The 19,898-nt window shown below is 55.0% G+C and overlaps 1 protein-coding gene across 1 annotated transcript in view; it reads left to right on the forward strand.

The window, feature by feature from the left end:
* LOC111141776 (cadherin 22) overlaps positions 1–19,898 on the forward strand; it is a 67,639-nt gene that overhangs the window by 20,854 nt on the left and 26,887 nt on the right. The window contains exons 3-6 of the mRNA XM_022494583.1: positions 772–891; positions 8,880–9,047; positions 12,693–12,886; positions 15,425–15,678. Coding sequence (XP_022350291.1) covers positions 772–891; positions 8,880–9,047; positions 12,693–12,886; positions 15,425–15,678 — 736 coding nt within the window. The remainder of the gene's footprint in view (positions 1–771; positions 892–8,879; positions 9,048–12,692; positions 12,887–15,424; positions 15,679–19,898) is intronic.

Raw genomic sequence — 19,898 nt, forward strand, 5'->3', positions numbered from 1 at the left:
GTGTGTGTGTGTGTGTGTGTGTGTGTGTGTGTGTGTGTGTGTGTGTCTGGGGTGGGGGACTGTCTGGACACCCAGGGGGAGGGGCAAGGAGGGCACCAGGACCCACAGCCAACTATTTCCCAAAGGGAAAGCTGGGCCTTGCCATCCTCCTGCCCCAAATCCAAAAGATACTGGCCTCTGAGCCCCAGTGAACTTGGTTATCCTTCTGGGCTGCCCAACCCCCATCCTGTGGGGGGTGGTGAGGAGAGAGGGAAGAGAGGCAGAATTCTCTCGAGAAATTAGGAGGGGCAGGGGTGGGTAGAAAGACCCCTGTTTTGGGAGTTGGGTGCCTGGTTTCCAGTCCTGGCTCTAACTCTGACCGTGATGACTTAATTGGTGACGATGACCATTGCATCACCTGCTGAGACTGAGCCCCATCTGCACTGAGAATTTAAAGTGCATTCCCTCAACATCAAGAACCAAGGACTAGGATTATCCCCCATTTGCTAAAGAGGAAACGGATTCAGAGGGGCTGTCTTCCCTTGCCAGAGTCCTACAGCTGGGAGCCACCAAAGGAGATCTGAACCCAGATCTGACTCCATGGTCATGCTTGTGCCACAGGAAGCCCCCAGATCAGGAAGCGGGTTGGGAGTCGGTGTGGGGATGAGGACTGTGAGGGGACTAGCTTCCATGACCTCCAGCTTGGATCTCCTCTCCTAGCTTCCCTGGGGTGGGGAGGACAAGCACAGCGGCCCCAGGTGACCCCCGTCTCGCTTGGTCCCCCGGGTCCAGGCACGTCGGTGATGCAGGTGATGGCCTCGGATGCGGATGACCCCACGTACGGCAGCAGCGCTCGGCTGGTGTACAGCGTGCTGGATGGCGAGCACCACTTCACCGTGGACCCCAAGACCGGTAAGGGGCGGGGCCGGGCCAGAGGGGCGGGGCCTGTGCAAGACCGAGGAGGGACACGGAGGGGCGGGGCTAGAGGGCGGGAGCACTTCCACTAGCAGCCTTCTAACCAGACATCGCTGAGGGTAGGACGGGACCGGAAGCGGCGTCTGTCGTGTTCCAGGATCTCAGAGAGGAAAGGACGGCCAGGCAGAAAGAGACAAGGGCTGAGGAACAGAAAAAGATGGGGCTTGAGGGCGGCGGGGTGGGGGGGGTGAGGAGCGCCGGCCATACTGGCAGAGAAACAAAAAGGCAGGATGCCTCCACCATGCCAACATGGGCGCCCTGAAGGGGACTTCAGAGGTCCCACGTAAGCGACCCTCTTGTCCTTGGAGCTTAACTGAAGCAAGCGTGTCTGCAGCCCTTAGGGGTCAGCAGGTGAAGGGCACCTTTTCAGCAGTTGTGAAAGCTCTGTTCAAAGGGCAGTTGTTAAGGGTCTGATGGAAAGAGATAGAGACAGGGGAGAATGGCTTGTTGGCTTCTTTTCCCTCCCGCAACACCACCGAACACAGTCCTCACTTCACTTTCTCTGAGGTTAGAGCCTGATTACGTCTCTGAGGGGCCCTGCCAGAGTGGCAGGGAGGGCAGAGCAGGACATGAGGCTCAGAGAAGTGAAGTGCCTCACAGAGGTTGCACAGCGGGGCGTGGCTGCCGATGCCAAGGAAGGTGTTCTCCCTGTCCCTGAGATGGGAGGGGCAGGCCAGGAGTGAGGCCTCATGGGAGACCGCACACCACACAATGTTTATCAGATGCCGTCCTGGGGCTCACAGTCCATTGGGGGCAGGGGCGACAGGCACATGCATGGGCCATCGGGATGCAAAGTTCTGGGAGGTGGAAGGAGCTGATCTCCAAAGGATAAGAAGGTGTTGGCCAGACCCAGATGGGGATTCAGAGACAGGCATTCCAGGCAGAGGGCATGGTGCTGGCAAAACTAGGAGGGAAGAACACCCTGAGGCATGAGGGGAATTGTAAGCAACTCAGGACTGGGAAAAGCAGGAGGCCTGAAATGGGATCAGGGCTGGCTGGTAGGGGCCCAACTGGGCCCAGGAGAAGTGAGGCTTAAGACCTTGAATTTTATTCTAAGGGTAATGGGGGAATTTTTTTCCAAGGGTAATGGGGGTAAAAGGTAGTTCTAAGGATTATTCTAAAGGTAATGGTGTGTGTGTGTGGTGGATCTGTGTTTTGGGTTTTTGTTTGTGTATTTGATTTTTTGGGGTGGGGGATTGAGGATTCCAGATTATAAGCACAGTTATAATTGTACTATCTTACACAAATATCTTTGTCATTTTTTTCTCCTTGCAAAAGTAATATATTTTGGAAATTCAAACATTAAATGTTAAAAGAGGGAGAGAAAGAAAAAAAAGGAAGATGCTTCCCACCCTCATCCCCTAATTACAGCCCCAGAGGTAGCCACTTGATATATATATCCTATGAGATCTTGGACTCGTTCACTTAAAAAAATATTAAGTTTTTAAAAATAAATAACATATTTCAAGGTTCGAAATTTAAAAAGTAATCCAAACAGATATTTAGTGGAAATTCTTCACCCCTTCCAGTCCCCCAGCCACCCAGTTTGGGTCCCCAAGGCAACCAATGTAATTTTCTTGCGTATCCTTCCAGAGCTATTCTATGCATGTACAAGAAAATAGGTACATGTATTTGTTTTATTTTTTTTTACACAAATGGTAGCTATAAACACACACTATATACACTGCTTGCCTTTTTCACTTTACAATACATCTTGAAGATTATTCTATATCAGTACATAAAGAGCTTCCTCATTCTTTTATTTAACAGCTGTTGTGGATACACTAAAATTTATTTCACCGGTCCTCTATTGATGGACACTTACGCTGTTTCCAATCTTTTGCTACAACAAGCAATGCTACAGTGAATAACCTCATACATATATCATTTTGTGCTTGTGTGAGTGTATCTGCAGGATAATTTTCAGGAAGAGGAAAAGCTGGGTCAAAGAGCACATGCATTTGGAATCCGGATAGATAATGCCGAAATGTACCAGATTACACTCCTGAGAGCCACATAGGAAGGCGCCTGTTCCCCTCTCCTCACCAACATTTTGGGTTCATTGATGACTTTTAGGCAAGGAAGTGACATGCTCAGGTTTTCATTTTAACAAGATCCCTCGGGCTGCTCTCTTTAGCATGGCTCAGAGACAGGAATTGAATTCAGGGAGACTCAGTAGCCTAGGGTGCCCAGCAGAGAGCCCCAAATGACAAACACCAAGGTCTGCGCCCTTCCCCGACCCCCACCCAGACTCCTGAACCTGCTCCATCTAGTTAGGGAGCCAGAGATGACACAGGATTGGTGGCGAGGGTTAGCTGAGATGCTGAGGAGGGAGAATGAGAGATGACAGTGAGATCCTACCAAGGGCAAACCTTGGGGGTAGGGAACTGAACTGAGGGAAGAGTCTGGGGGTTACCAGCTTTGGGGCCTGGGATGGGAAGGGGCACCATCCACAGAAACAGAAGGAGGAGTGTCGATTAAGAAAACTAGGACCAAAAGAATTAGTGAATGTGCCCTGGGATCTGGTGCAGAGCTAATTCATTCCATTTTAACCAAAATGCCTTTAAGAGGAGAGAGGAGAAGGAAAGAAACATCTAGAACATCTAGCAGGCTGTCTGAAATATGGGCCTGGAGCTCTCTTCATAGCAGGGGCTCCTTAAACTTTGGTTTCCCACGTGCACAAGAAGGATAATAATTCCCATCACAAGTGACTATTGTGAGGATCCAACAAGAGAGTTCCTTCCTTCATTCAACAACTCTTCAGCCAGTGCCTCCTACATACCTGGCTCTGTTCTAGGCTCTAAGCATATGGCAGGAAGCAAATCCCTACCCTCACGGAGATTTAATTCAAGTAGGGAATACAGAAATGCAGAAAATAAGCCTATCCAGGTATAACATAACATCTTAGCAACAAGTGCAAGGAAGACACAGAAAGCAGGATAAAGGGGTAGACCTCGAAGAAGAAATCAGGACGGGCCTTTCTAGGGAGGTGATCTTGGACAGAGACGTGAATGAAGGGAGGGTATGAGCCCCCTTGGTATCCCGGAAGGAACGTGCAGGCCAAGGGAACAGCGAGGGTACAAAGTGCCCGGCGCAATCCTTGGTACCTCCTGGCAAGCCAAGGGGCTGCTGTTGCCTGTTGCTACTGACGCCTTCATTCGTTCAGCCGGAGGAGGGGGCCCTTCGAGTTGATTCCCCTTCCAGAAAGGGAGGAAGAGACAGAAATAAGGGAGGGGCCAGGACTGAGTCTGGGAGATGGCAGGGGTGAGCAGATGGGGGACCAGACTTCAAGTGAGTGAAGAGGACGGCTGGGTTCTCAGAAAAAGCATCCCCCGCTGCAAGGAGGCAGGAAGAGGGTGGCACGTGGGAGGCCTCAGAGAGCCCAGGAGGGCAGGAACCGTTCTCAGGAGGCCAGAGAATGGGCACCAGACAAGGCAGGTGAAGCAGTGCAGATGAGGTCCTTGTCCTAGGGTCCTCACTTTCTCAGTCTGAGAGGGTCTTTGCTGACACCTTCCAGGAAGGACCAGATTTTTCCTCCCCTTGGCTTCAGCCCCACTGCAGGAGCCGCCCTGGTGCCATTCCCAGCCCCAGCTCCATTTCCCCAGCCAGGAATATTCCGCTGATGCGGGTCTATATTTAGCAGCTGCTGCGAGGTACAGTCTGTTCTCGCTGTGCAGATAGCAGGGAGCAGAGCCGGAACGGGCCCTGAGATGAAGGTGTGAGGGAGAGGAGGAGGCGGGGCTCCGTGGGGCCGAGTGCCAGAGGAGGAATTAACTTGTGTGTTTTAAAGGCCAGGCCTGCCAGCAAGCCCCCACAGGGGCGACAGGGATGGCATTTGCGGGCTAATGAGGCATCACTTGGGCTCCAGGGCCCCTTCTGCAGAATCTGGAAGGGACAGCAGGGGTGGCAAGGATAATAGCTGGAACTGAGGGTGATGGGTGAGGACAAGGCTGCGGGGAGCCCTGGCCAGGTTCTGACTTTCAGCCCCCGCCCACCTCCACTCCCGCAGGACTAGAAAGGCGCGCTCAGAGACTCCAAGTTATCTGCTGAGAATTCTCAACTGGGCTAGAGATGTCTGTTTTCCTGGGATGAATGAAACAAACCCTTGCTGAGCACCTTCTAAGTCCCAGATCCTGGGGTCAGGATGATAACCAGATCTGGTTTCTGCCCCCGCGGGGCTTTTGTTCCAACAGAGAAGCCAGAAACAAACGACACCCAGCCTGTGAGAGGGGAGACAGAGGGTCTGTGGCAGTAGGTCAGGCAGTCCAAGTGTTTACTGAACACCTACAACGTGCCAGACCCTCTAGGTAAGATGATGAACAAGGCCAGTAGGATCGGGTACCCGATCCAGGACTTGGGGAGGGAGGGAGCATCATGGCATCCCCAGAACGTGAGACCTGCCGCTGGAAACCTTGTCTCATTTAGTTCCCTTAAAAGCCTTCCAACTGGGTAGCCCCATTTTATAGAATAGGAAACGGAGGCTCAGACGCACTCAAGAACTTGCCCAAGGTCAGATAGCATGTACGTGGTGGAAAGAAGAACCTAAACCAGTCAGTCTGACCCCCAAATCCCTCCTTTCTGCAGCCTCAAATCTGACTCCGTGCCCCTACTCACAGTACCTCCTCAGTAAGCGTCTGATAGGTGAGTGAATGAAGCAATTTGCAGGGCCAGAGCTTCCAAGAACAATTGCAGGGGCCGATGTGAGAATTTTACCCCAGAGCCAGGAGAAAGGCACCAGCCCCCAGGGTGCTCCTCCCTGCATCAGGAAGTGGAGTGGGGACAGAACGCAGCAGATAACAGAAGATAACATCGATCCCTCCCACCCCGCTAGGTAAAGTGACTTTGCCACGGTTTCTATCAAGAGGTGGAGTCTAGATGGGTGTCTGGCTGGCTGAGTTGATCGAGATTGGACTCTATCTCTCAATGTCATGAGTTCAAACCTTATGCTGGGCATGGAGCTTACTTAAAGAGAGAGAAGTGGAGTCTTGAATCTGGAGCAAAAATTATGTTCTGCCAAGTCCCAGGTTAGGCCTTAAGAGGCCTTGCAATCCTCACTCTTCTTTCCCAAGACCACCATCTAAGGAAACACGCCCAGCCTGCTGAAGACCGGACACGCTCCCCCTCACAGCCGGGACCACCGGCCAGACCTATGCGCCAGGCCCCTCTGGGCCTCTGGCCAGAGGAGCCTCTAGGGAAATGTGGCTGCATGAGCGAGCCCAGGAGAGGGACAGTCCGGAGAACATGATTTCTCCATCAGATATCTACTGCTCTTTGACAAACTGCCCCCGAACACGGCGACTTAACACAGCAACAGTTTTTTCTTGTCATAATCCTGTGGGTTGGCCGCACAGTTCTTTTTGCCAGGGTCACTCATGGGGCGACAGTCAGCTGGCAGGTCTGCTAGGACGGCCAGTGTGGCTGGGCCCCTCCCTCCGTGTGGCCGTCCGCCTGGGGCTTTTTCTCAGCACATGTGGTCTCGAGGCTCCAAGAGGACAGGCCCCAGCACACAAGGGCTTATCAAGCCTCTGCTTCTTGTCCTGCTCGCTGATGTCCCATTGGCCATAGCAAGTTTGCAGGGCCAAGGCCTGAATCAGTATGAGAGGGGGTGACCCAAGAGTGTGCCTAACCGCAGGTGTGCTCTATTGGGAGCTGTCGTCATCCCAGGCTGTCACTGGGTGTGATCCCAGGGCCGGGTCCAGAGGCAGCAGGGCCCCCAGGTACCCACCTCCTAGTCTCCCAGCAATGGCCCCTGATCGTCTACAAGTCTTCATGGCTAGTTGCCAAGTGAAAAGAGGTTGGTGGCCCTACTTCCTCCAGAGCTAGAAGTGGCAGTGACAGCAAGGAGGCAGCCCCATGAGCAGGGTTCCTCCCCCACAGGGGTGGACCTCAGCCAGAGCCCTGCTCCAAGCCCCATTCACCAGCTTCTGGTGCACAGGCTCACAGACGCACGGTGGCCCCAAATCCCAGCACCGCCTCTACAGTCCGTGAGGTCCTGGAGGCCAAGGACATGTGCAAAGCTTAGGGATGCAGGAGGGGCTCCACTGGTTGGCTCCCTCCCAGCCCTTCTGACTGGTTCACTCAGGGAGCCCCCATCTCTGGCCCAGTGCCCGCTCCACCATCAGTGGGCCTGTCTGCCCTCTCCTTTTCTCCCTCCACCGTCTTTCTTCCCTCTTTCCTGACTCTGGGCCTCCCTGCTGTCTTCGAGAAGGGCTGTTTACTCAGTCTCTATTGTTCCCTGCCTTCCTTTCTCCGCTTGGTTCTTTCTCTCAGTTCTTTCTCTCCCGGTTCATGGGTCTCCACGTCTCTGGAGCTCTGTTCCTCTCTCTCACCATCCCCTCCTGAGTACGCATTTCTCTCTGGCTTGACCACTCCCCTCTCTCCTTCTCTCTTTCCCGGCTCCTTAGGTCTCCCTTGCTCTCTGTCCCCACTCCAGGGCTGCAAAGCCTCAGCTGACAGACTAGCAGAGGCCTGGGCCCAGCCTCATCGCCAGAAGGGTGCCCCGTTCACAGTTAATGTTGGGGCAGCTCAAGGAGGGCCTGTTGTGCCCAGAACCAAGACTGGTGTGGAACACGCTGCTACTGGAAGCTGGCGGGTAGCGTAATTCCGCCTGAAACTCCCATAGTGCTGGGGTTGATCATTCCTGGTCTGTATGGAGGCACTGCAGTTGTCCCATTTTCCAGAGAAGGAAACTGAGGTTCAGAAGAAGGGACTTGCTCAAGATCACATGGCCAAAAAAAGGGTAGAGCTGGGATTTATCCCAAGTTCATGGGCTTCCAAGACTCCTCCATCCTTGCGAAGGTCACCCTCAGGAAAGGAAGGGTCAGCGGGGAGCCCGTAGAGGGGTCTCAGAGGCCACCGATGGAGAGTCTGTGCGACTCTTCGTTAGACAAACTACACATTTTCCATATCTCCATGTGATCCCACAAAAGCAGGGCCACTTCCTAGATACCCTGCCTCCAGCCCCCCCAGCTACACATACAGATACACACATACACGCACACACTGCAGCCTCTCCCCTCATTCTAGCGCCTCTATTGGAGTCTGGGGGCTGTTTGGAGACATCAGGAGTCGGAGATTGGGTTTTATGGGGCGCATCATGGGGCTGCTGGTGCATGACTCCACCTGGCGTGCCAGCCCCGGGCACCACCTGTCACCACCTGGTACTCGGCAGGTTGGAGTGAGTGGCGGGGGAGGCTCTGAATGCCTCATCGACTCGACTCTCCCCTCCACCTCGATCTCCCACTGGCAGGGAGACAAGAAGCTCGGCCTTCCGCTCAGCAGATTTAATCTTGCGGTCACCCCCCTCCCCCCGTTCCTGCTGCCCCTGCCCCTCTTGCATCAACAGCTTGAAGGGCTGTCTGATCAGTGATTAGCTAGTGCCTGGACAGAGAATCTAGGGCTGGGCCAGGGCCTGGGGACCCCAAGGGCTGGGGGCCGACTCCAACATGGAGAAGGGAGTGTGAAAGTAAGTGTGCACTCAGCTGTGAGCGTGCGCACGTGTGTGAGTTCATGTGTGTTCTTATTTATGTACTATATAAGTGTGCAAGCCATACCTAGTGTATGCATACAGGTGAGTGTGACTCCAGAGCGAGTGTGCATGAGTGTGGGTGTGCGTCTCGTTCACCATGTTAACACTCAAAGCCAAGATGCTGCTCCATGCCTGGCTCTGCTGAGAGCCACTGACAGAGAGAGGAAAGAGCGGATCTCTCTGAGCAGGTATGAGTGTGCACCAGCGTGCGTGAGTGTGCGTCAGTGTGCGTGAGCGTGCATGGGGCTGCTAAGCCTGCATCCGCATCGTCCCCACACCCATGTCTTTGACGTTCCCCTCTGAACTTGCCCGAGGCCCGCCTCTGCTTGCGGAGGGGCCGTGTGTCTGCTGGCAGCCTCTCGGAGAGATCCCTGGCCTCACTCTCACTCACCCACAGGTGTGATCCGGACAGCTGTGCCCGACCTTGACCGTGAGAGCCAGGAGCGCTACGAAGTGGTCATCCAGGCCACAGACATGGCGGGCCAGCTGGGCGGCCTCTCTGGCTCCACGACCGTCACCATCGTGGTCACCGATGTCAATGACAACCCACCCCGTTTCCCTCAGAGTAAGTGAGGCCTTCCCAGAAAGCGAGGGACACATCTGCGTCCATCTGGTAGACCCCCAGCTCCCCTTGCATCGGGCTTCCGTGGCGAGGGCACTGTGGGCGTCTGTTCATCCTTCCAGCCGCCCACCAAGCTCATGCTTCCCTTTAGGTGTCCACCGAAGAGGGACTTGAATCTGTCTATCCACCCAAGTCACCCATTTCCCTCCAGTGCCCCTCCTATCATCCTTCTTGCAGAGGAAGTCCTCAAAGTTGTCTGGTTTTCCACACAGCCAAGTAACACGGTTACCAACCACCCTCACCTTGCTTCCTGCCACGGGGGAGCCCCCTGTTGTCCCACCTCCTCCAGCCCCTCACTGGGCCCGCACACACCCTACTCCTGCTTAGTCTATGTGACCTGCCCCTGACCCACGCTTGCAAAGGGAAGGGCTGGGGGCTGGGCAGGGGGTGGGGGGGGAGACACAGGGATGTAGACAGAGGCTGTGGCCAGACCCAGGCCAAGGCCCGCCCATGCTGCACAGAGAAGCTGGGTGGGGGTGGGGGCTGGAGTGACAGGTAGCCCCCCCCCCCCCGCCCCCGATTAGCCTGGAAGGCAGGATGCTGTGCTTCTGAATTAGGAGGTCTTTCCACTCTCAGCCTCTCCTGGAACGACAGGGGACTGGGGCTGGTTCTCTGGCTGAGTCCCCCACCTCCCGGTCAGCCAGCCCTTCTGCCCAGCCTTGGGCCCAGAGCCGCGCCGGGAAGCCGGGAAGCCGCCAAAGCTGGCAGAGACTAAATGCCGCAGGGAGCCGGGCTGATCCCTATCGGGGAGTCATTACTTGAGGTCTGCTGCTCTCACATTAGGCCCGCCACAGGGGACTGACCCCCAAGAGATAAGGGAATCCAATCCCTTAGCTGAGAGTGCACCGTCATCGGGGCCTAGCGCCTCTGCCGGGGCTCTGGGCGGGGTGGGCGGAACCGCCAGCCAGCTCTGTGTCACCAGGGAGCCGGGGGCAAAGCCGGCCCCTACCTCCACGTGGAGTGGGGAGCTTTGAGGCACCGCATGGAGGGGAGGGGCCCACCCGGGCTTCTGTCCAGTTGTGCGAGGCTCTGTGCCGGCTCTGAGGGGGAAGCAGTGGGGCAAAGCAGAGAAGAGGGACCCTGGCCCCGGGAAGATTCTTGTTTGTTCGTTCATTGATTCGTTCCCTCTTTATCTTTAACACTTCTTTATTGTGAAATACACACGCCAGCAGAAGGCTGGAGAGTAAAAATGTCCAGTTTGACAACTAATTATAAAGCGAACCCTCCTAGAGACCACACTCCTGGACCCCAGCAGCCTCCACGAGCCTTTCCTGAGCGCGACTGTCCCCCACACTCCCTCTTCCAGGGTTAACCATGATCCGCTATTGTGACCGCCGCCTCCTTGCCTTAGAGTCAGTTTACCTGCATCCGCATCACTGAGCCCTATAGCTTAATTTCACCTGGTTGTTTAACCTTAGATTAGCAGACTCATACCATATAACCTCTTTGTGTCTTGCTTTTTTTTTCTCTTAAAATTATGTTCATGAAATCATAGGTTGTTGCTCGTTGCTGTAATGCGTTCATCTTCATGGCTGCATGGTGTCCATCGTTTATCTGTTCTGTGTTGATAAACGGTTGGTTTGTTTCCGGTTTGAGGCTATGATGAAGGACACTGCTCTGAACGTTGCTGCACCTTGCGAACGTCTCCAAGTGCTGGTTTGCATGCATATCTCCGGTGTATATACACACTGGAACAGGATAGCCGGCTCGTGGGATATACTCAGCTTCAGCTTTACTAAACAAAAGCCCAGCTGTGCCCCTCCATGGAAAAAAATGCACGTGTCCATTGTAGCCCATCCTCACCAACACTTGCTATTGTCAGACTCTTTAATCTGTGTTAACCCAGTGAGCGTAGACCCATGGTCCTTTGCATTCATTCACTCCCTAGTCACTCACACATTTCATTTATGCGACAGTCTGGTGTTCTGCCAAGCTCGGAGAATGCCTGATGAATAAGAGATGTGGTTCCTGCCTTCCAGGAGCTCACACCAGGGACAGAGGAGACAGGAGAGAGCAGGGACAGAAGAAGCAGAAACTGATAGGGAAAGGCAGGAATCCTTAACAATGGGATAAGCTTGGTGGCCCTGGGGCACAAGACCGGAGCCTGGAGGTCAGTCTGAGAAGGCTCCCTGGTGGAGGGAATGTTCTGTGAGACTAAAGGAAGGGTAGAAATTGGGGAGGGCACAGCAGAAAGGAGAATAAAGAGAGAGAATGCCCAGAGATGAGGAATTATAAGCGCCTTAGGCAGGCTGCAGCTGGGGTCAGGGAGAGGGAGGCTGAGGCTGCAGACGTCAGCAGAGACCAGGCAGCAAGCATCCTGTAGGGCAGGCCAGAAGGCTGGAGGGCTCCATCGCAGAGCAGCAGGGAGCTATGGAAGGGAGTCTGGTCGGGGAGTGGCACAGTCCACGTGATTTGGAAAGAGCCCCTCTGGCTGCCATGTGAGAATGATTCAGAGGCCACTGCTCCACAGAAGGGGTATCCAGACCTTGGGGAATGCAAGAGGCACATCCTGAGCTCCACAGGCCCTGCGTCACCTGCACAGGCCCCTCACGGAGCAAATCACCCTCATCTCGACCTCAGCTCTGGGAGAGGCGGGTACCGTCTGTGTCCCATCTGACCTCATTCCCTCGCATTTCTGTCCTGCTTCTCCTCTCTAGCCACAATGGAAGTCTTGCCGTTCTTCAAACATACTGGGCATCGCACCCACCCCAGAGCCTTTGCACCTACTGTCCCTTCTGCCTGGAATGCTCTTTCCCACAAATCTGCTTGGCTTACTCTCTCACCTCCTTCAGGCTTTTGCAAAAATGTCATCCTTAATTACCCAATCTAAAACTGCACACACGCCCTCATCGGCTTTCCCCAGGCCCTTTCCCTTGCTTTATTTTTCTCCAAAGTACCTATCACCATTTGATACACTACATGTTTTACTGATGTGATTGTTTGTGTCTTTCTCTGCCTGGTAAGAGGAAAGCCCTGTGAGAACTGGGATTTGGGTCTGTTCTGCTTGTCGCTATGACCCCAGTGCCCAAACTGCACCTGGAACACCATAGATGCTTAATAAATACATGGGAAGGAAGAAATCAACATCACTAACATCAATAGCAGTAGGAAATTGGTGCGAAGCCCCACTCTTTTACCATAATTTGTTCCATTTATTGAGTAGCTACTATGAGCTAGGCACTGTACTAAGCACTTCCCACGCCTCTTCGTCTAAGTTAACTGGGATAATGACGGTGCCGCTAGGAAGGCACTATTCCCATTCTACAGATGAGGAAACCAAGGCTCAGGATTACACAGCCAGGACTGACTCCAGGGCCTGAGCCTTGATCACTTTGCTCCTCCGCACCCCTCCTGGGCACGCGGGGAAACCGAAGCCCCAAACATTGCAGGCATTTTTCTTATCAGTCAGCAAATCAGCCCAGGGTCAGAATTAGGACCCTCCTCTTGGCACTGCCCCCTTGGGAGCCCCTTCCAGACACTGCCCTCCCAGGAGCCCATCTGGGCCCCGCTCTCGTCTCCCCTAAAGGTGGTGGAAGTTGGGGGTAGGGACTGCCCCCCATCTCTGTTCACAAGCTGTGTCCCCTACAGAGATGTACCAGTTCAGCATTCAAGAGTCAGCCCCCATCGGCACAGCTGTGGGACGAGTGAAGGCTGAGGACTCAGATGTGGGTGAGAACACAGATATGACTTACCACCTCAAGGAAGAGAGCGGCAGCGGCGGCCAAGTGTTCAAGGTCACCACGGACAGCGACACTCAGGAGGCCATCATTGTAGTGCAGAAGGTGCGGCTTCCCCAGGAGGTGTGGGGGGGTGCGGTGTGCAGACTCAGGGTGGTGGGGTTAGGGAGGCCTTAGAGCTGCCACAGAGCTCTGATCTCTCTGGGGACCCAGGACCAACCTGGGGAAAACAGTGATGGTCTCAGTCTTATTTTACAAATGAGAAAATGAGGCACAAAGAAGATAAGTGGCACAGCTGGCTATGAGAGCCCGGATTCAAACCAGATTTGGATCCGTGCTCAGAATCACTGCATTGAGCTCCTTCAAGTTCATGCCCTTCATGCTCATTTCCTTTAATCCTCATGCTTCCCTCTGAAGAGACATCAGTCCTTAAGCCCATTTTTACAAGTGAGAAAACAGAGGTACAGAGAGGGAAAAGGGGTTGCCCAAGATCATACCTGTAAGGGGCAGAGTCAGGATTTGAACCCCAGTCTGGTGACTCCAAGCTCTTTCCTTCCTGAGTTCAACAGCCCTCCTCCCCTACTGACTAGCCCAGGAACCAAAAGCTAAAAGAACAAACTCAGGGCTTCTTAGGGGAAGGGGATGGAGATCAAATGAGAAGCAAAAATCCGTCTTCCAGGACTTGGTCGTGGGCTTGGCAACTCAGAGCCACACAGGCCTCTGAGACCATCACCCTAGCCTTGCTCTCCCACGAGAGGTCAATCCCCTGGGCTGGCCTGCAAATGCTGGTCGGCCTTTGTACACCTCCAGGCTGGGGTGCTCACTCCCTGCCACTGTCTGGCTATTTCTCCTCCCATTCAGCCAGGACCTGTCTCCATCAGCAGATCAGAATCTGTTCCCATCAGCCTGGGCCCTGCCTTCTGGGACCCACAGCAGCGTCTGCGCTCTACAGCCCTTCATTCACTCAAGAAGCACATAATGACCTGTTCTCTACCTGGCCTGGAGGGTTTGAAAAGAGCGAAGACTCCCAGTTTCTTCAGCTGCTCCCCAGAAGATTGAAATACAGTAGCTATTACTTATAGTAAAGTGTATCCGAGGTACCAGACGCCCTTCAACTGCTCGTCATGTATTAACTTAATCAATCCCTACCACAACCCTCCGAGGTACTATTATTGCCCATTTTATAGATGAGAAAATTGAGGCCATGGCAATTCAACAATTCACATCCAAGGGCATGCATCTCACAGAACACAGCAGAGCTACGAGCCCAGGCAGTCTGGCTCCAGAATCCACCCCTTTAAGTATCATGTGGCTTTCAGTCTTCTGAGTTCCATTTGTCCTCTGGAAGATGAGCCCATTTCCCAGATGGGGCTCAGCATCCCAGGGCAGCAGAGTCAGACCCCAAGCCCAGCCTCTGCATTTGCTCTTAATCCCCAGGCTGCCCATAACCACCACCACCACCACCACCACCACCCCTCCGTCCCAGGCACCACCCCCCAACACCCGGGCTCCAGCAGAGGCGCCAGAGGTGTCTTGGTGGAGGCGCAGAGCCCAAGCCTGATTGATGACCCGGCTCCAGAGCCCATCGCTCACTCACGCCCGGCTCTGGCCTGCCTCCCTGCATCCTGATTTCCCAGGCAACAAGGCGGAGGAAGGAAGAAGGAGGTGGCCGAGTTTTCTGCTGGAGAAGGTGGGGGCGGGAGGTTCTGAGAGCAAAGCGGGGGTCTCTAGGCACAGGGCAGGTCTCCAGGAAGGTCACCCTTGCCACCCAGATAGTTCCCCCCACGCAACAGAGGCGCCTGAGCCCCACCACTGCTATGTCCCTGGGTGTCGTCTTTAGAAGGCCGGAGCCAACACACAGCCTTGAAGCTCATTCATCAGAAGGTCACCCGTGAGCACTCCCTGATGAGAAGCAAGGCTCAGCACGGGTTTGGCCAGATTTCCAAGGAAAGCTCTCAGGCAGCCCGGCTTAACAGGTTCAACTCACATTCGTTGCTGCCGCCTGCGGACCTGGGCAATGTCTCCTTAACCCACAGAGCCGAGGCCCAGAGAGGCTAAACTGATTGCCCATAGATACACAGCGAGTCAGCAGCAGTGGGCTTTCCTTGCCTGGGGTTAAGGGCCAGGACTTGGGAGCAGCACTGGCTGGGTTTGAATCCTGCCTCTGCCTAACTGCTAAGTGACCTCGAGTTCCTCCGGTGCAAAAGGAGATAATCACAATGCAGGCCTCTTAGGGATGTTGTCAAATTAGATGAGTTAATGTATTTAAAGCACTGGCGCACACACTAAGTGTTCCGTGAATTAATAAATTCATGAAATGCCCCCAACATATTGTGCTTCCGGGGCGAGAAGTCAGATGTCAGATGTCAGGGTCCTTTACCCTGATGGGCTGTGTGACCCTTGGCAAGACTGTCCTCCGCAGTCTGGCTTCATCCACCTGCAACCAGGAAGGGCTGGTCTGGATCTCCTAACAGCGGATTTCCTGGTGCAGCCCACCACTCCCCGTGCCACACACACCCCCATGCTGAGTGATCGTGACCTTGGGCCGGCCCCGCCCCCTCTGGGCCCACCTCCCTGACGTTCTCTTTACCACAGCGCCTGCGGGAGGGACCCACTCACCAGCTTTCTGCTTCCTCCCGGCAGCGCCTGGACTTTGAGTCCCAGCCCGTGCACACCGTGGTCCTGGAGGCCCTCAACAAGTTCGTGGATCCCCGCTTCGCTGACCTGGGCACGTTCCGCGACCAGGCGATCGTGCGCGTGGCCGTGACCGACGTGGACGAGCCCCCCGAGTTCCGGCCGCCCTCCGGCCTCCTGGAGGTGCAGGAGGACGCGCAGGTGGGCTCCCTGGTCGGCGTGGTGACGGCGCGGGACCCCGACGCCGCCAACCGGCCCGTCCGGTGAGACCCCCGCCCGGGGCCACGCCTGCTGCCTGCTCTCCCGCCACCGCCCCGAGGACGGACTGCGGGCAGAGGGGGAGGGGCGGGGGGCGGAGAAGGGGGATATGGACGCAGAGATGCAGCTCAGAGACAAAGGAAACAGATGTGAGAATGATCACAGAGAGTCAGGGGACTGGGGGCAAGGAGGGAGACCCAGGTTTGGCAGACAGCGCAGAGTGAACCCGGCTCGCCCCCGGTCCTCCTCTCTGTCCACGGTGGCTCACTCCCTCGGTGCCCACGGCCTGTCCATCCACAAGTCTGTGACCCCCGATTCCACTCTCTTGCCCACCCTGCAGTCTCAACGGCTCCCCGTGGCTCCCTCAGGCACCCAAAACTCACCACGTTCGGAACCGAGCTCTAGGTCCCTCCACCAAAATCATCCACCCAGCCTTCCAGTCCTTGAAGTCAAAAATGTTGGAGACACCCTGCCTCCTGTCTCACACCTCCCTCCAGCCCATCAGCGGATCTGTCATCCACACTTTAGCTGCATATCCAGAATCCAACCACTTTCTCCACCTGCGCTGCTATCCCCTGGGCCAGGCCCCCATTTTCTCTTACCCAGATCCGGACCAGATCCCGCACTCCCCCAAAGCCGCCCCACTGGTCTCCCTGCTTCTGCCCTGCCCCTCTTTAATCTAGAACTGCCTCTGGGCTAGACTGATCCTGTCGAAATGGAAATCATTTCTGGGCCTTCCTCTGCCCAGAGCCCCCCAGAGGCACCCATCTGGCTCAGAATAAAAGACCAAGCTCTCACAATACCCCCCAGACCCGTGAGATCTGGCCTCCCTGTAGGCTTTCAGACCATTCCTCCCAAGGCCCCCCTTCCTAGTTCACACAGCTCAGCCACCCTGGCCTCCTCACTGCTCTGCAGGTGCACCAGGCTCACTCCACCTCAGGGCCTTTGCAACTGCTGATCCCTCTGCCTAGAACGTTCCCCCCCTTAATATCCCCACTATTGGTCTGCTCGCTTCCTCCAGGCCTTTGCTCAAGAGTCACCTTCTCAGGGATGCCTTTCCCGACCACTCTTCCTAAAATTTCAACCCCACCCCAACCCCCAGCCCCAACACTTCACATTCCCTTTCTGCATGTTTCTCCCTCCTCAGTAGCCTTCGTCATCGTCTAACATGCTACCTAGTTTTCTGGCTCCGTGTGTGTCTCTCCTGCTACAAGATAAGCTCCGTGAGGGTAGGGAGTTCTGCGTGCTCACCACTCTACCCTCAGGGCCAACCCGAGGCCTGCACTCAGTGGACACTTGCTGACTGCCCTGGTGAGAGAATGAAACATAAAAAGCAGAGAAAAACTGAGAAAAGAGAGAGACAGAGGCTCAGGAGCCTCGGGAGAGACCCACAGTAAGAGGAGGAGGTCAGATAGAGCGGGGAGCCGGTGGGAAGACCATGGGAGGAACTAAAAGAGACAGAGGACCTGCCTGACCATGTAGAAACAGATTTGCTGAGAAAGCCAGAAAGGGAAAGATAGGGAGAGACAGGGGCGAGCAGGGAGGGAGGCAGGTGGGTGGAGGGGAGGGGATGCTGCCGCTCTATCAGTGTTTCTGGAAGGGTTTAAGAAGTCTCTGACTGTGGCTCAAGTTGGAAGAAGGTCAGGTAGAAGAGACCGGAAGAACTGTTGTAGCAGAAATAATCCAGAGGAGGCCAGGATTGGGGGAGGGCCGTTTTTGGACAGACCAGAAGGAGATTCCCGAGCTCCCTGCTTCCTCCCTGAAACCCCTGTACAGAATCAGTAAGTAATCCCTCAACCAGCTATTTGCCAGTCTCTGTGTGGAGCATTGAAGAGAGGGAGAGGGGAAGCTAATTTGAGGATCTCTGCATTACATGGTTCCAGATGGGAAACATTCCCCTCATCATCTATGTGAATGGTTCTCTGGGTTGTGCAGTGCACAGCCTATGCCATCCTACATGGCAGCCCTGGGTGACGACAGAGAGATGCCATCCTGCCTAACTGCCTATGGGCTCCCAGATTGGGAAATACCCTCAGGGGTCTTAAAAGACTTCCTGGAGGAGGCAGGAAATGAACTGAGCTGGTATGGTCAGGTGTATGGTCAGGTGTAAATACGAGGTGAAGGGCATTCTAGGCAGAGGAACAGCTTGTGCGGACATATGGAGGCAGAGGTAGATGTGCCGGAGAAGAGCAGATCATGATGGCTACAGTGGACTGAGGGAGATGAGGCAGCGAAATTGAGGTCTGGCAGGCTTTAAGGGCAGGCTGAGGAGCTCAGACTCAGGCCAGAGGGCCAGAGGACCGGGGTTGCCTCTGTCTTCCTCACTGCCAAAACCGTCCTGCTTCCTCTGAGCTCCTCTGCTGCCCTTCCACTCAGGCTGTCCGTCGGTCTGTCGGCAACCCCCTAGCCTCCGGCTGGGCCACAAACCTCTCTCCCTCCAGGAAGGGATTATCACCCATGTGTGTGAGGAAACCGAGGCCCAGGGAGGGGAGGAGGCATTCCTGGGCTCCCCCCGGGGAGTTGAGAGCCAAGAGTAGGAGCTGAGTCCTCGCCTCCAGGTTAGTGCTCCTGTGTGCACTCCCCTCCCCTGCACTGTCGCTCTCACACCCCCTCTCTGTCTTCTCCCTCCTCCCTCCGCTGGTTTCCCTTCCCTCCAGCTTTTATCTGCACTGAAAGGGCCAACTTTGAAACCAGCTTCTCACCTTCTTTCATCTCTCTTTGCCTTCCCTGGGGCTCCTCAGACGGGGAGGCGGTGAGGAGCCTGAGACAGCTCCAATTTAACACCACAAACATTTACCCAACTCCTCCTCGCGTGCTGAGCCAGGCCCAGGGACGCAGGTGATGACTCAGCAGAGGGCAGAGCTGGGGATAAGTACCCTCTGTGCAGGGGACAGTGAGGGGCCATTGAGAGACTGAAGGGCACCTCCCAGGGTACATGTGGTACCCAGAGCCCAGATGGCCTCCTCAGCTCCTTAGTCCTCAGGGTCGTGGACTCAGTCAGTGCCTACACATTGAGTCAAGGGGGAACCAGTGGTAATAAGACCTTGTCCCTGCCCACAGAGAGTTTGCCTTCTCCCAGGGGTAGATAGTCATCGAGTCGTAAAACATTGGTTGACACCAGTCAGGAAATAATTGCTGTTAAGAGCCATGAAGGAGTTAAACAGGGCGATGTGATAAGGAGGATTGCGACGACAGGGGCTACTGTGGATGGAGCAGTCCAGGAGTTGGCAGGTGAGCTGAGATCAGAATGATTAAGTGAGAGCCAGCCTGCAAAGATGTGAGGAAGAGCATTCCAGGTGGAGGGAACAGCAAGTGCAAAGGTCCTGGGGCAGAGGCAGCTTGGTGTGTTCCTGGAGATGAAGACAGTAAGTGGTATCCTGGGAGATTTTACCTGGGCACCTGCGGAAAACAGAGATGCAGATATACAGAGCGGTTTTTCTGAGTTTCTGCACTGGGGAGAGTGGAAAGTACCTCATCTTGTTGCCTTTCCCCCTCAGGGGGTAACATACGCAGTTTACAGATGAAGAAATTGAGGGTCAGAGAGGAGAAGTGACTCTCCCAGTATCATTCAGCTTGAAGGGGCCAGGAGTGATTTAACCCATGATTATCTGCTTCCTGAGTTCAGCATCCTGGAATTTTACCCCAGCTTCTTACCCTCTCTGTGGTTAGGTGTCCTCCCTGGTGCATAAGGCACAGAGATGAATCAGACATAGGCCAACACAAAGGCTAGGTCCCCATGTGAAGGCCTCTAGTAACAGATCTAAGTTTGAGTGGTCTTGGGCTGAGGGCCGGGGCTTGAGGACTGCAGAGCTCCATGGAGGGGCGAGTGCTCAGGGCACAGGAACAAGCCCAGGCTTCCCCAGGTGGCCCCTGAGCAAGGCTGGAGAGGTGAGGTTGGCACAGGGAGACGATGTTCCTGGTTGGAGTGAGGGTGAGGGCCCGGAAGCAGGAAGAGAGTCGCAGATCCGGGAGGTTAAGTTCAGCAGCAGCATGATCAGCTGGGTGAGCTCATGTCAAGGTGGGCAGAGATGAGGACAGAGGGGCACTTGGGCCAGCCTGGGAAGGACTCTGAATGTCAGGTGGAGAAGCGGGACTCCATGCTTCAAAGGGAAACCTTGGAAGCTTTGGAGGGAGGGAGGAGAGTGCTCAGAGGGGCTCAGACAGGCCCATCTCAGGGTTAGGCAGCCGTGCAGAGAGTCAGGCCCTTGATCAGCCCAGCATAGTC

The sequence above is a fragment of the Enhydra lutris genome, unplaced genomic scaffold, assembly GCF_002288905.1.
Source record: "Enhydra lutris kenyoni isolate GAN:26980312 unplaced genomic scaffold, ASM228890v2 scaffoldscaffold6, whole genome shotgun sequence".
NCBI lineage: Eukaryota > Metazoa > Chordata > Mammalia > Carnivora > Mustelidae > Enhydra > Enhydra lutris.